A 16,787-nucleotide genomic window follows, 5' to 3' on the forward strand; every position below is an offset into this window, starting at 1 on the left:
GTACCATCATTCATCTTGATCATCTAAAGCACATTAGTGTCACACTTGAATGACATCCTTTTGTTTGTCACTCTCTGCAATGACTAATACTTTAGGTTAATGATTGTCCGTTTTCCAAAAGGTCCTGTCAGTGCACCACTGAACCTGAGAGTTTCAGATATCCAGAGCACCCAAGTGACTGTGCATTGGGACGCAGTGTCTCGAAGCTCCATCATGGGAGATCTTAAAGACTACAAGGTGTGCTAAGTAAAATTAAATAACTTGTATCAACATTGATAAGCTACATTATAAATTACATTAGGGTATATAGGTGATAATTTTGTGTTTGTGATCACGACATAGTAAATATAACTAAGGCTAGACTACACTATGGTTGGTGCATCACACAGTCTGCAGATGAAAATAGATGTATGTATATTTTGGTAGAGTTATTATGTTTTTAACAAGATATAACTTAAAATAATATGGAAGGAAGGTGGTCACAGTGTGTGATGTATATTTCCCAGAGCCAGACTACACTGTAAACCCTAGCCTAATTTCCAGGCACTCACACGGCATCCTGGAAATAACTTTTTGGTATTACCATACACAGAAAAAATACAATAGATTTTTCTGCAATTCAGTTAAACATTGGTCATGTCATATAACATATTTGTATATGAATTTACTTAACTATTTTGCCTTGAATGACATAGACTCATAGAACATGTAATACAAACTCGATTTATTCTATGTTGTGTTTGACTGATTTAAAGTTAATATTTTGATAACTTGACAGCAACTACTCCTTTTAAGGACTAAAAATTGTCAGTTTTTTTATTTTTATCTTGTTAAGATTTTTTGGAGTGTATTCCACAAATCATCAATGCAACGTTTGCTGCTCTTACACAGGTCTACTACTGGAGAGACAGCAGCCAGCTGAGGTGGTTGAGGGTCAACAGAGCTATGATTTCCAAAGTGTTTACGGACACTGGTCCAGAGCCGTTGGGGATTCTCACTGAGCTAATCCCCTACAGTAACTATAACATGTACATAGTGGTGACCAACAGTCGTTATGAAGGTCCACCCAGCAACACTTTACAATTTTCTACACCTGAGGGAGGTAAAAAAAAAAACAGCCAAGGGTTACATTTATCAAAACATCAAAATCCTCCAAAGTAAAAGTGATATCTTTTTGTGTGCTTTTTTTTTCTGTAGTACCATCTGCTCCCTCATCCTTCAGAATCCAGCAGCGACATCTTGATAGTATTTATGTGGACTGGGAACTGCCAGCAGAACCCAATGGAATCATCACCGGGTACTCACTCATGTACCAGACAGGTGAACCTAATATTATGTACATAGACCCTTTTCAAATCCAGAAGTGAACATTGTTTTTTTTTAATATTTCATATTTGATGCACAATGTCTTAACAGCTTCTTAATTCTTTAAATGGATCCAGTAATGATTTTAATCTAAAATTAAAACACTTCATCATGGTCTAGATAATAATGATATGTTATTTGAGTCAGTCTGCAAGATGTTCTTTTCTGGAGGTGTTTCCAGATCACAAATGAAACCACACCCCGCCTTCTCGAAAAGTATCTTACATTTTCTTTGGAAAATGTACACCGTTTAAATATATATCTTAAAGTTGTCGCTGCTATTTTTTATTTTTTTGTAAAATAAATAAACTTTCTAAACATTATTTATTTTCAAGCAGTCACAATATTAGGTAAACCTGCACAACCTCCGATCGATTCAGATTCTGCGTGAAAAAAAGCAAATTTTAGCATTATTATTATAATTTAGAATTTTCCTGAAGGAACTCTCCTGAAGGAATCAATAAAGTACTATCTATTTATCTATCTATCTATCCATCTATCTATCTATCTATCTATCTATCTATCTATCTATCTATCTATCTATCTATCTATCTATCTATCTATCTATCTATCTATCTATCTATCTATCTATCTATCTATCTATCTATCTACCTACCTATCTATCTATCTATCTATCTATCTATCTATCTATCTATCTATCTATCTATCTATCTATCACTGCCTGTCACACCTCGGTTTGTGTGCATGTCATAATAAGATGAAAATAATATTTTATCTTGCCTTGTTTTGTGTTTCCTCATAGTCTGAAGCAGAGGGGGAGAAGCTCCTCTGCCTCTTACTGAGAGCTTGATTTACTGTCCAAATAAGTACGTCCACTTTGCTGTGACGTCATAACATACCTAGACTGCAAAACCCCACTAAAGAGGCCTCCAAAACTATGTGCAAGCTCATGCCCAAATGCATGAACCTTATGATTTGATGTTTTGGCATTGTTTAGGACAAGTATCCAACATTGTGAAGACGTTTATAAGTCAGAAAAGACTAAATTCATCATAGGTCCCCTTTAATTCTACAGGGAAAGACCATTAATGTTTGTCATGACCAGGAAACAGAATCAGATAAATTATGATTTATGTTTTTGTGATCGCAAAATTGTTTTTGTTTACATTTCTATCATTAATATTGATTGTTTGGTGTTGTATTTGCAATCTCTGACATTCAGAAATATTCAGTTGTTCAGTCAGCATGGGCACTCGAAACACTTTATTCTACGATCTGCAGCCAACTGAAGCGCCCCACAAACATCCACAGATTTAGTTGTGACGTTGGCTGCATCTCTGAAGGCAAATATACTTGTATTTGCAGTCAAAGACCAGTGTAGCATTGAAGTATAGCTTCTTGACACTAAGAGGTGCTCTTTGAGCAGATGAGGTATGCAATGGCACTCTTTCAATGTACTTCAGTCTTTGAAGCTAACCGGTATATCCCTTCTCTCCACAGTGAATGCCACCAGGGGAGAGGAGCAGAAAGTGGAGGAGCTCCTTCCGAATGTTACAAGTTTCTCAGTACCCCGATACGATCGCTATACAAGATACCGATTCTCTGTGGCAGCCAAAACTCGGCTGGGTCTGGGGCAATGGCATACAGAGGAGTCTCCACACTACACCACTGAGAGTAACTTGCTCAATGCACATGCATTGGCTTACATGGGTGTAAAGTTGATCTGTGGGCTGTGAAGGCTATGATTTCATGTACTATGTCCATGTGTAGTCTATGCCCAGGACCAGGTGGACATCTCTACTAAAGGCTGGTTCATTGGAATCATGTGTGCAGTGGCCCTCATCGTGCTCATTCTACTGATGGTGTGCTTCATCAAGAGAAGCCGAGGCGGAAAATACCCAGGTGCAGTGGAAAATCCTGACCCTTTTTTTCCTAAGAAAATGTCCACTTAAACTGTAACTTCTAATTTACTTGTTTAAATGCAGTACGGGAAAAGAAAGATATTTCATTGGAGCCCGTGGATGATCGAGATCAAGACGGTTCCTTTGACTATCGGTAAGAACAAGAGCATTCTTTACAAATAGCCTACCAGATGAGAACACTGGGAAAATACCGTAATTTCCGGACTATGACCTGCTATATCTTTTTCCCAAGCTTTGAACCCTGCGGTTTATACAATGCTGCGGCTTATTTATGGATTTTTCCCGGTTTCACACGTATCACATGCCGCCAATAAAATTTCCCTTGTCACTTTAAACCAATGAAATTGCCGAACGGGTCACGGTGGAACACTTAGATCGTTCACATTAAATCAAACGCACTTACCCAATCATTCAGCCAGCCATTCATATGGACTCACCCTAGTCATGAACAAGTCTCAGACGCAGCCCCGAAGAGGATTGACTTGGCATTTGAAAAAAGAAATAGCCATCGCACAAAACGGAACTCCACCACCATTAACGGGGCCCGAAAGGCCTGATTGGACGCTCTGAAGAAGACAACTGCGCAGGAGGACAAGGATGAAGATTCGACCTACCGTATTTTTCGGATTATAAATCGCTCAGGAGTATACGTCGCACCGGCCGAAAATGCATAATAAAGAAGGAAAAAAACATATATACGTCGCACTGGAGTATAAGTCGCATTTGGGGGGAAATTTATTTGATAAAATCCAACACCAAGAATAGACATTTGAAAGGCAATTCAAAATAAATAAAGAATAGTGAACAACAGTCTGAAAAGTGTGTGTTATATGACACATAAATAACCAACTGTGAAGGTGCCTGGTATGTTATCGTAACAAATTATGGTAAGAGTCATTCAAATAACTATAACATATAGAACATGCTATACGTTTACCAAACAATCTGTCACTCCTAATCGATAAATCCGATGAAATCTTCTTCCTCAATGTCGCTCCTAAACAACTCTGCCAACTCCAAAGGTATGCGCCGCTTCCTCTTGTCGTTTTCTGCTGCATATTTCACTACGTCCAGCTTGTAGGTAGGTAGGTAGGTAGGTCTTTATTGATCTGCAGTACATGGTTTCCTTTTCGGTGCCTTTTTTGTTCAGCCCTTCTCAGTTTTTATAAGTTACCGCCAACGTTGAAATGTACCATTTTAATAGCTACGGCAGTAGCATATAGCAGTTAGCATCCCATGACCCACAATGCACTTCTGCCATAACCCTCCCCCGCCAAATTCTTATTGGTTGACGTGTGTGTGACGATTGTTCTTCGTCTCTTCCGCAAATGAGATAAATAATATTATTTCATATTTTACGGTAATGTGTTCATACTTTCAGACATAAGTCGCTCCCGAGTATATGTCCCACCCCTGGCCAAACTATGAAAAAAACTGCGACTTATAATCAGAAAAATACGCTAATTAATTTTCTCTGGTAGGATACTTTATGCCGTGTTACAGGCACTGTCTTTTGTTAAATATATGAATGAACACAAGTGCTTGTGTGAATATTTCATGTATCGATGGTTACACATGCGGCTTATAGACTTGTGCAGCCAATATATGTACAAAAAAAGTACCTCAAATTTATGTGGGTGCGGTTTAAATTTAGGCGCACCATAGAGCCTGGGAATTCTGGTATTTTCATTATTTGGTTTATTTTACATACATACATACATACTCATTGACCACAAAATATGGATCCAAATTGTCAAATATTTTTTATGGGGAAATTTATTTAGCATCTTGGATGACAAACGACCCAACCCAACATGATTTAACATTTTGGGATGTATTAATAAACATATACTTTTTAAGTATAGTATTATATTTTATGAATATAAAATAACACATTGATTATTACAAATGGAAAGCATCTGCTTTAAGGATAATTCCACACAAGTTCAGTTCAAATATTACAGTCATTGCCTATTATATTAGTCATATCTATCTTATTTCTGATGCATCTCCTTATTTTACTCACCTTATCTTTGTCTCCTCAACTCTTCCTTTTCCACTGAACAACTCAAGGTCTCTGGAAAGGTATGAGATGACTAACTATTGGCCTGTTCGACCTACAGAAAGTGTTCTCTTGTAATATGCTGCTTAAATAGCATGTCATAATTAAATGATCAAGACAACCATGTTTGTTTTTGTGACATAGGATAGCACGGGTCACCACTATCCCCTACCCTCGGTGGTATGTATGTGTGCACTGGAACATCTATATATTTAGTTGCACCATTTTAATGAACAATTAAAACACTGTGCTTTGTTTGTTATACTGATTTTTAGATTTGTATCCAATTATGTTTTGTTGTTTTTTTTTATCTGCAGGGAAGAGGAAAGGGGGATGCAGAAGAGTCAGCCATCGATGGAGGCTGTGATGAAAAGATCAGACAGCAACGACAGCCTGGTGGACTATGGAGACGTAGGAAATATAACGTTCGATGAGGACGGCTCATTCATTGGCCAGTACACGGGGCAAAGGAGGGACGTGAGGGACTTGGACTTTGGTGGGAGTCTGGACCTCCATTCTCAAATGAATGCCATCTACTCCTTGGCTTGAAACTGCTTTGAAAAGAGAAGTTACACACGAACAATCTTTTCTGCTCGAACCAGCAGAGATTGAGGTGCTGTCTAAACAACGTTGATGGTAGCAGGGAGTAATACTCAACATCCTTTTGGTGCCAGTATGTAATATTTGAAATGATGTGGATTTGCATAGTCCCTTTTAGTGAAAATCTGGAGTTAAACAACATGAGCCATGTTGTGTTGATAAAAAAAACAGATGCGAGACAGAAACATCCACATTTTGTTTTTTTGTGTGTGTGTCACCATCAATAATATTGTAACGGACTGTTCTTTTTTGGACCAAATGACCCACAATTTAATACCAGCTTATGTATTTATATTCACTAATGATAAACATCCATCCTTCAATCATTTTTTTTTTCAAAATACAATGGAAGGTGAGGTGGCGTCATAAATGTAAAACTTGTTGTAAATGTCCACTAGCGTCAGAAAAATGACTAATGGTGAAGTACTCATTTTGTATCCTCTCTGTATCATAGCCTGAAATTGTAAATAAAGTGTAAAATATTTTAAATGATGAATTTACTCATCCTTTGCCAACCTAAACCCCTTAGCATTTTGGGATATACCGTATTTCCTTGAATTACCGCCGGAGCGCTAATTAATTTAAAATCTCTTCTCACTCCTGCGCTTACCAAAGGAATGCAGTAAAAGTAAGCATGCGCTATTTATTTTAAAACCTCTTCTCACTCCGGCACTTACCAAAGGTATGCAGTAAAAATTTGAGTGTGATGTAAGCTTGGACCTTAAATCCTACCTTCCATCCATCCATCCATTTTCTACCGCTTACTCCCTTTCGGGGTCGCGGGGGGCGCTGGCGCCTATCTCAGCTACAATCGGGCGGAAGGCGGGGTACACCCTGGACTAATAGCTCTTAATCTTCTTCCCTTCATGCGATTTTAAATTACTGGTATTGAAATCAGCCTCCTCCATTTTGAAAATGATGACAGGGGAAGTGTCACTCGTGACGTCACGAGTTTGACCAGGCGGTAATACTAAGCATGGGCTAATTATTTTGGGAAGCGAGTTTGATCCGGCAGTAATTCAAGGCAGACGCATACTATATTCCCTGAGGCAATTCAAGGAAATACGGTATTGGTAAAATGCCCCAAAAAAGTCCTAACCAAACTAAATGTGAAGCTATCATTAAACCCACTGGAGTAGAGGCATTATAACCAGCTGGAATTTTCTCCCCAGTTGTCCAAATCTGACTCACTGCAAATGAGTATTAGAAGTTAGAAATATATACACTGAATTAAAAAAAAGGTTAGCCCTTGCTTTTTTGAGATATGCATTTTCAAAATAACTAATGTTAGTGGTATGGATTTGATAGCTTGAGTCCTTACCTAATCCTATTTCAAATGTTTCAATGATACTACAGGCTCATTTGAATGTTACACACATTTTTCTGAAGTTAGGCTGAGGTGGTCCAATTCTAGTCCATTTGAAACCCTCCTCCATCAAAGTCTTCACTGAGGTCATGTCCCCGAAAACTTATATACTGAAATAAAATAAAAACATTTCACTCCTGTAAAAAAGGCCATGGAGCTTAAAATCAATAAAGTTTGTCTAAATCTAAATGAATGCATGTTTACAAACACATACTCATGTTCACGTTGTCCGATCAGAAGCCTGAAAACGCTACCTGAAACCACACCATTGATAAAGTGATATATCCAATGTACAAGGACAGCCCCGTAAAAGTAATTAAGGGACACCTTGTTGACAGGGCTGCTTAACCTTTTTTGATTGTGTGAAATAATTTTTTATACTGTCCGCAAAGGTTGAACTGAGGCAACTGGGCTCTTCTTGCTTGTTCTTTCATGAAAATATTTTGTTTATTAAAGGTGAAACATCTTCAACAAACAAGAAGAGTCAGAGACATTCTTATACAAACCTCATTTCCATATGAGTTGGGAAATTGTGTTAGATCTAAATATAAACGGAATACAATGATTTGCAAATCATTTTCAACCAATATTCAGTTGAATATGCTACAAAGACAACATAGTTGATGTTCAAACTGATAAACTGATAATCATTAACTTTGGAATTTGATGCCAGCAACACGTGACAAAGAAATTGGGAAAGGTGGCAATAAATACTGATAAAGTTGAGGAATGCTCATCAAACACTAATTTGGAACATCCCACAGGTGTGCAGGCTATTTGGGAACAGGTGGGTGCCATGATTGGGTATAAAAACAGCTTCCCAAAAAATGCTTAGTCTTTTACAAGAAAGGATGGGACGGGTTACACCCCTTTGTCCACAACTGCGTCAGCAAACAGTCAGACAGTTTAAGAACAATGTTTCTTAAAGTGCAATTGCAAGACATTTAGGGATTTCAACATCTACGGTTCATAATATCATCAAAAGGTTCAGAGAATCTGGAGAAATCACTCCACGTAAGCGGCATGGCCGGAAACCAACATTGAATGACCCTGACCTTCGATCCCTCAGAAGACACTGTATGAAAAACCAACATCAATCTTTAAAGGATATCACCACCTGGGCCAGGAACACTTCAGAAAACCACTGTCACTAAATACAGTTCGTTGCTACATCAGTAAGTGCAAGTTAAAGCTCTACTATGCAAAGCGAAAGCCACTTATCAACAACATCCAGAAACGCCGCCGGCTTCTCTGGGCCCGAGATCATCTAAGATGGACTGATGGAAAGTGGAAAAGTGATCTGTGGTCTGACGAGTCCACATCTCAAATTGTTTTTGGAATTAGCCGACATCGTGTCATCCGGACCAAAGGGGAAGCGAACCATGCAGACTGTTATCGACGCAAAGTTCAAAAGCCAGCATCTGTGATGGTATGGGGGTGCATTAGTGCCCAAAGCATGGGTAACTTACACATCTGTGAAGGCACCATTAGTGCTGAAAGGTACATACGTAAAGGTTTTAGAACAACATTTGCTGCCATGTAAGTGCCGTCTTTTTCATGGACGCCCCTGCTTATTTCAGCAAGACAATGCCAAGCCACATTCAGCACGTGTTACAACAGCGTGGCTTCGTAAAAAAATAGTGCGGGTACTTTCCTGGCCCGCCTGCAGTCCAGACCTGTCTCCCATCGAAAATGTGTGGCGCATTATGAAGCGTAAAATACGACAGCGGAGACCCCGGACTGTTGAACGACTGAAGCTCTACATAAAACAAGAATGGGAAAGAATTCCACTTTCAAAGCCTCAACAATTAGTTTCCTCAGTTCACAAACGTTTATTGAGTATTGTTAAAAGAAAAGGTGATGTAACACAGTGGTGAACATGCCCTTTCCCAACTACTTTGACACGTGTTGCAGCCATGAAATCCTAAGTTAATTATTATTTGCAAAAAAAAAAAAGTTTATGAGTTTGAACATCAAATATCTTGTCTTTGTAGTGCATTCAATTGAATATGGGTTGAAAAGGATTTGCAGATCATTGTATTACGTTTATATTTACATCAATTACAATTTCCCAACTCATATGGAAATGGGGTTTGTATTTTGACCCCAACCAGAATTTATTTAAACACATATTTTGGAGTAGTACAAGTACACACACACACACGCACACACATATATATATATATATATATTAGGGGTGGGCAAATTAATGCGTTAATTACGAGTTAACTCATCAATCTATTAACGCCGACAATTATTTTATCGCACATTTGCGTATGTTATTTACATGCTTTTATTTTGTTAACGCTTTTTCTTAACAAGATGGCGGCGCCTGGACGGGCTTCAGCGTCGAGGGGCTCTTGGTAAAGATGGAACATTTGGCAAAAATATCGGACAATTCTGCAAATTTCATGGCTGGCTTACAGCGTGGTCACTCCGGGATCACTTACGACCGCCAGACAATTCTGAATGTGGATAGATCGGGCCGTTTTGGACTGATAGACGCGTGCTTGCTAGACCGGCTAGCTAGCATGGGAATACTTTGCCGGCTACATCCAGCGGCCTGTGAAGCAGCGGAGCATATGTGTTGTCTGTTTATTTATGAATAATGTAGACGAGGAGTGTTGGCTGAGTTCTTAACGTTTGCTTTCAGAGCGTGCATATCACAACATACAAGATGCCGTCATGGCGACACACAACCTAAACCGGGCTACCGCGCATGCTCGTCACTCCTTCTTTTTTCCATGGCTCATAACATCACAATATAGTACTATGTATATGATGCGTTCAGTTTATCAAAGCACCAAGCAAATAATCGGAAAACTCCCATCATATCGATTCCTAGATATGATCGTAATTATTTTAAGTGCACTACGCATAATAAACACAACATTATTAATTTTGCTACTATGGATAATTTGATCAAAAATTCCCCAAAACAGCCCACTACCTATAATATAGGTTTTTTAAACATAAGATACCTGATAAAAAAAATGTTTCTGCCGTTACCTCAGAAATTGCAAGTTCGGATGTTATGATTGTGGCTCAGAGATTTGTATGTAGATTATATTTATTTTCCATAACAAACAGGATAACTTAAATACCCTGGCAGTGGCAATAAGCTTAAATGTTTGTATTTACATTTTTTGAGTTGATTTTCATAAAATATGCTATTTAACTGCTACTGTTTAACAAGGACTGATTTAAATTGTGTTTGCACAACAAATTTTTTGGCGCTTTTGTTCATGTGGGAGAATATTCCAATAAAGGTGCACTACACACTACTTTTGAATTCATTATTGGCCTTTGCGTATACAATGCAGTTAATCGCGATTAATCGGAGAAATAGTGCGATTAACTTCGATTACAATTTTTAATCGTTGCCCAGCCCTAATATATATATATATATATCTATATATATATATATATATATATATATATATATAGATATATATATAGATATATATATATACACAAACTATCTTTCAGTTCTTTGGGAGGGAGGGTGCTAAATAACAAAATTAACACATCAAAGTAAAGTTTTTTTTCTTAAACAGATAACTGTATAACTGAACAGAAATAAAACAAATATTATTCAGTAAGGGACATCGGTCCTGCTCAATTCAAAATACTATAACTTATGTGTGTTGCATGAATGGTATTCAGCTTTTACCACTATATGAGCTACTTTGACAAAAAGAAAGGCGTTGCAAGCTATTGGTTTATTTATTGTATATGACCGGCAAAATTTCAATTTTTCTTTTTTTACAAAGCACATATTTACTCAAGCAGTGTGGTTATTGTCTCTGTGCTATATTGTGATACATAGTCATTAAAGAGAAGCATAAACTGTTGTAGACATACTAAGGGCTTGATCAATTGAGATCAAATAACAAGTTTCAAATAATGTGTGCAAACTATAAAAGTATTGGTGGGCATAATGTGGATGCCCTACTAACACTTCAAATTAAAGTACCAATGATAGTCACACACACACTAGGTGTGGTGAAATTTGTCCTTTGCACTTGACCCATCCCCTTGATCACGCCCTGGGAAGTGAGGGGAGCAGTGGGCAGCAGCCGTGCCACATGGTGATTTAACCCCCAATTCCAACCCTTGATGCTGAGTGCCAAACAGGGAGAAAATGGGTCTCATTTTTTTATAGTCTTTGGTATGACTCAGCTGGGGATTGAACTCACAACCTACCGATCTTAGGGCAGACACTCTAACCACGAGGCCACTGAGTAGGTAAGACTACGTAGAATGTGGAATACAATTGATGATATGTGCACCGGCTGTCACCACTCATTTATGTCATATGGTCCAACCTGTGGCATTTTTTTATGTTGTTGACATGCAACATGCAAATATAAATGTGCCACATTTTCTCTGCAATAATAAATCCAAACAACATAACCTACTTTTAACACGCTGAGGTTGTGCTCTGTGAGGAAATGCTGTGTTGTGATGGTGTGTCTGGATGTTTTCATATAGCGAGAGATAATACCCTATATGAAAAAAAACATTTAAAAAAATGCCAGCTAACACCAAAACGGATCATTTTAATTTGTTTTATACAGACCCTTTTGTCGTCCAACAGCTATGAAATTATAAAATGGCATTGATAAGCACACAGACAAAAATTATCTTTCTCTCTCCCTCTCTCTTTCGTCTGTCTCGCGATCACCTCCTTTCTAATCTGTGCACAACTGTGCCGGTGGTAAAAGAACATTAAAAACATATGAACACAAAACAGCGCCCGCAGAACAGTTTTAACTTTGATAAATCACATTGCAAGTGGTAAATGATTAGTGTGGATATTTTAGTAATCAGCACATATATGAAGACACACACGCTAAATGGATTGCGCTCTTCATTTTGTTCATTCAAGAGTCGCAATCCTCTAAGCACGAGTTTAGTAGATCAGCTTTGCAAGTGCTATTAAGTCTGCACGCGTTTTAATGCACGTAAACCTTTAGTTGCTCAGGCCTTTTGCGTTCGAAATGAGAACGGTTTTTTTTTTACAGTACGTGGTGCAACCTTTAACTAATTAGTGCATTTTCTGAGGAATTACCCTGTGATTTGTTTATTGACTAGATGACTGCATGCACTGTCTGGTACAGTATATACAGTTATTTATGCATAAGAGCCACTTAAATGTATGCACTACATCAGGATTTGACAACAGTGGCCAGACTGGCATTTGTTCAATAGATTTTGTGCTTATCCAGCTTTGGTTTTCGGATTTACTACCGCCAACACGCATTCCTACGAAGCTGCCTAATGTTTTCATCAGAATACATTGCCGTGGTATGTCATTTTCTGGATCTAACCTTCCAATCTGCTGTTTTGAGGCATGTTAAAACAAATAATGCACTTTGTGACTTCAATAATAAATATGGCAGTGACATGTTGGCATTTTTTTCCATAACTTGAGTTGATTTATTTTGGAAAACCTTGTTACATTGTTCAATGCATCCAGCAGGGCATTACAAGAAAATTAGGCATAATAATGTGTTAATTCCACGACTGTATATATCGGTATCGATTGATATCAGAATCTGTAATTTAGAGTTGGACAATATCGGAATATCGGATATCGGCAAAAAAGCCATTATCGGTCATCTCTAGTAATAATACGTTGTAAAAACCACCGCAACTTGCACACTAGGTTAAAATTCCTTCCACTGAGGTGTCAGTTTTGTTTTTGCTTTTTACTGCAAAAGCCACAGCGTGTGTAAAAAAAATATATATTACAATAAATGCATAGGCAATTTTGTAATAATATCATGAGAAGAATCCTCATACATTTATAATCATATTTTATTCACTGTTAAAAGTGGCCCTTTGAGGGTGGCCTTAAGTGGGATGTGGCCCTCAATAAAAACGAGTTTGACACCCCTGCTAAAAGTGAACTGAATCTCCTTCTGTTTGTCGCCTCAGCTCCTCAGCCCGTGTGCTGGGTCCTGCTTCTTGATTCTTAATTCTATTTTTCATTTCTGTTAAATGCATCAATATCCTTGTCATTTCCTGCATTAAACATATTTAAAAAATGTTTAATTTGTAAATGCTACCATGTTTGTCTGACATCACCGAGGTTGCAAATGAAAGAGTAAAACAATAATAGTCAAATACACCATTAAAATAAAGTAGTATATTGCAGGTCATACGGTGTGTCGTTGTTGTCTAATGATGCAGTAAATTCACATATCTGTTTTTTGTTGTTGTTAATAATTCTCTCCAGCATTTAGCAGCTGCAACAGTGTTCCCTTTAGCAAGTAGACTACCTTCATATATGATTTTACAAATTGTTCTTCCCAATCCCGAGTAAAATAAATGTTGTCGGCACAATGTTCATGATTATGATTGAACATCTGCTGCTAACTCCGCCCCTGACAAAATTAGAAAATCCTGGCTTGAGTAATCATATTATTATTCAGTGTAGTGCCACCGCCTAACTAAGTGTTTTTCAATCACTGTGCCGCAGCACACTAGTGTGTGCCTTGAGATACTGTCTGGTGTGCCGTGAAAGATGATGTCATTTCACCAAATTGCATTAAAATAATTTTTTGCAAACCAGTAATTATAATCCGCAAATAATGTGCCGTTGTTGAGTGTCTGTTCTGTCTAGAGCGCGGCAGAGTAACCGTGTAATACTCTTCCATATCAGTAGGTGGCAGCAGGTAGCTAATTGCTTTGTGGATATCAGCAACATGGTTTGTCGTGATCACAATATGCAGACGACAATAGGAGGCAGTAAAAAGGTATCTAATGCTTTAACCAAAAATAAACAAAAGGCGAGTGCTGCAAAGAAACGGCGTTGAAGCTTAGGGATGGCTATATAAAACGAAGTTAAAACATAACTGGCTGCAAAGTAAATAAAAACAGAATGCTGGACGACAGCAAAGACTTACAGCGTGTGCCGCAGCAGACGGCGTCCACTAAGTACATCCATATGACATGGCAACCAACAACAAAATAGGAAGACAAGACAAGAATTAAACACTACACACAGGAAAACACCAAAAAAACTCAAAATAAGTCACAGCGTGATGTGACAGGTGGTGACAGTACACCTACTTTGAGACAAGAGCTACAGTGATACATGGTTGGTTATGGATTGAATTTATATCAAACAATTGCGTGAATGAGTTTTTACTGTCAATATCGGCTGCTGAGTTTCATTTTTTTAATGTTTTCTGCTAGTGGTGTGGCTCTGGATTTTTTCAATAGAAAAAATCTGCCTTGGCTCAAAAAAGGTTGAAAAACACTGGCCTAACCAACCTCTTTGATTTTTACCAAACCGAACAACAAAGGAGAAATCCTGGCTAACTTCATCATGATTTGTAGTACAGGCCCCTGGTATACAGTATGTGCAGAAATTGTACTGTATACCCCTAAAAGAAAAAAATCCAATATATATGTCAAACAGGTGAGAAATAAGTCAAAATAAGATTGTGTTTACAAACAGTGGTTTAAGCTTCTTTTTTTTTATTGTGCAGGAGTAGTGGGTATATGGTTTCCGGTCAAATATCTGTTGGGTTGAGGACTGTGAAAGTTTTGGAACCACTGGTGGAAATCCTTAGAGTGCAACGCTCAAATGATTTATATATATGGTATATACATGTATATATCATACATGTATATACATATTTGATACATATATGATATATATGATGAACATACATATATACTAAATGGACCTTACACGTGGCTTGCTATGCACTTTTGGGTCTCATTCTAACCATACAGCAAATGTTCACAAATGTTCATTTTACTGAACCCTGAAAAAACTGCTGCCATACCAAATACTGTAACCTACAGTTACATCATGTAGGTTAAAAAACATCTTATCGTTACTTTTCCAGCGAGGAAGGCGATATAACTGATAATTGTTATTGTTTATGGCAGCCGCTCTGATTGTTGCTTTGAATGACAAGATTCTAAAGTCGACATACACGTCCTCCTGTATGAAGTCAAACGGGAAGAAAAGTAAAAATTAGGGCTGTCAAGTGAATATTTTTTTAATCATATTAATCACACTCGTGAACTGTGATTAATCACATGTTATTATTTGCTTGCATAAATTACATTTGCTTCAGAAAATACCCCAATATTTGGATACGGATGCAAGGTTGTAGTCACACTGTCATACAGGAACATTTTTAAATGTTTTACTGAACTGCAAATCATTGATTTGCTCAAAAATGGGTGACAGTATTTATTGTAAGAAATAAGTGCACAGTTTTGAAGTTTTTGTAGTAATAAAGAAAACAAGGTACTGATGTACAGTATATCAATAGATAGAGTAATAGTGAGGTCTATTTATAAATCACTTTTCTTTAGAGATTCAAAGCTTTACATAGTGAAACCCATTATATATGTCCTTTAGGCAACACTTAAACCAGTGTAAGTGGCACTGGGAGCAGGTGGGTAAAGTCTCTTTCCCAAGGACACATCAGCTGTGACAAGGATGACAGAAGCAGGAATCAAAGCTGGAGGCCTCAATTTCAAAAAGGCTGTGTTTAATTCATCTGTGTTAAACGCAGGTAAACTCAGCCAGCATAGTTTTCTGTCCCCTTTTTGCTGTCCTTGTAGCATTCATGCTATCGGCGCCATCCTCACGGTCATATTTCGCTTTATATACTTATATGTTACGCTTTATATACCTGATGTCGCTGCAATAAAAACTAATTATTTCAGTTTTATCTAAAGTTCCGCCGGAATTATGTCACGGCTAGACACACCTCTGAACACGCTCCTGCACGCATCACTCCGGTGGCAGCTGCTTTCCATCAGCATTCAAAGCACCTGTCACTAATGAGAGGACCTGCCTTCATAAACCTGCACAACCTGCAATCCCGTGCCAGAACGTAGCTACCTGTCCTGTACAGTAAGCCTAATTGTTGTCTCTGTGCAAACCTGTTCTCTCTCTGTTATCTACCCCGTCCTTGTCGTTCCAACAGCAGACCTCCATTCCCGCGTGACGAGTTGTGTCTCCTTTCCCCTTGCTCCCTCTGCTTCTCTGATTGCCGCTTGGATCTCGACCTCCCGGCTGGACACGGACATTCGACGCCTTGTTATAGCCCCCGACTTTCTGCCTGCTCACGGACCTCCAAGCGCTGCCTTTTCCCTCTTGCTCTCCCGCCTCATTCGCTCAACACTATCGGTAACACTCAACAGCTAATTGCCACACATATTTTCCACACCATACACCTTTTGGATATATTACAGGCTTCATTTCTGATTATTATATAGGCGCCAGCGCCCCCCGCGACCCCGAAAGGGAATAAGCGGTAGAAAATGGATGGATGGATGGATGCATATATAATAAATAACATAGAGCTAAATACGACTTCCCTGTTGTCTGTGCCGTTTCCTCATCCTGTACACATAACAAAATTCGTTTTGAATGGCGCTTAACACATAATCACACTGACGTGACGAGATCACTTCAATGGCCGCGACCTTTCTGTGGAAAAAACAAACACTGATTAAACTTTATTTATCA

General features: G+C 38.2%; 2 protein-coding genes across 3 annotated transcripts in view; both read left to right on the forward strand.

The window, feature by feature from the left end:
• The window catches only part of LOC133554323 (neurofascin-like), a 34,378-nt gene extending 26,667 nt beyond the window's left edge, over positions 1–7,711 (forward strand). For both annotated transcript variants that reach the window (XM_061902924.1, XM_061902925.1), the window contains exons 19-26: positions 122–237; positions 892–1,102; positions 1,198–1,320; positions 2,827–3,000; positions 3,097–3,228; positions 3,312–3,381; positions 5,455–5,490; positions 5,628–7,711. In XM_061902924.1, coding sequence (XP_061758908.1) covers positions 122–237; positions 892–1,102; positions 1,198–1,320; positions 2,827–3,000; positions 3,097–3,228; positions 3,312–3,381; positions 5,455–5,490; positions 5,628–5,859 — 1,094 coding nt within the window. In that variant the 3' untranslated portion in view covers positions 5,860–7,711. The remainder of the gene's footprint in view (positions 1–121; positions 238–891; positions 1,103–1,197; positions 1,321–2,826; positions 3,001–3,096; positions 3,229–3,311; positions 3,382–5,454; positions 5,491–5,627) is intronic.
• Positions 1–16,787, forward strand: part of fbln2 (fibulin 2) — a 345,987-nt gene that overhangs the window by 276,061 nt on the left and 53,139 nt on the right.

This window comes from Nerophis ophidion, linkage group LG06 (assembly GCF_033978795.1).
Source record: "Nerophis ophidion isolate RoL-2023_Sa linkage group LG06, RoL_Noph_v1.0, whole genome shotgun sequence".
NCBI lineage: Eukaryota > Metazoa > Chordata > Actinopteri > Syngnathiformes > Syngnathidae > Nerophis > Nerophis ophidion.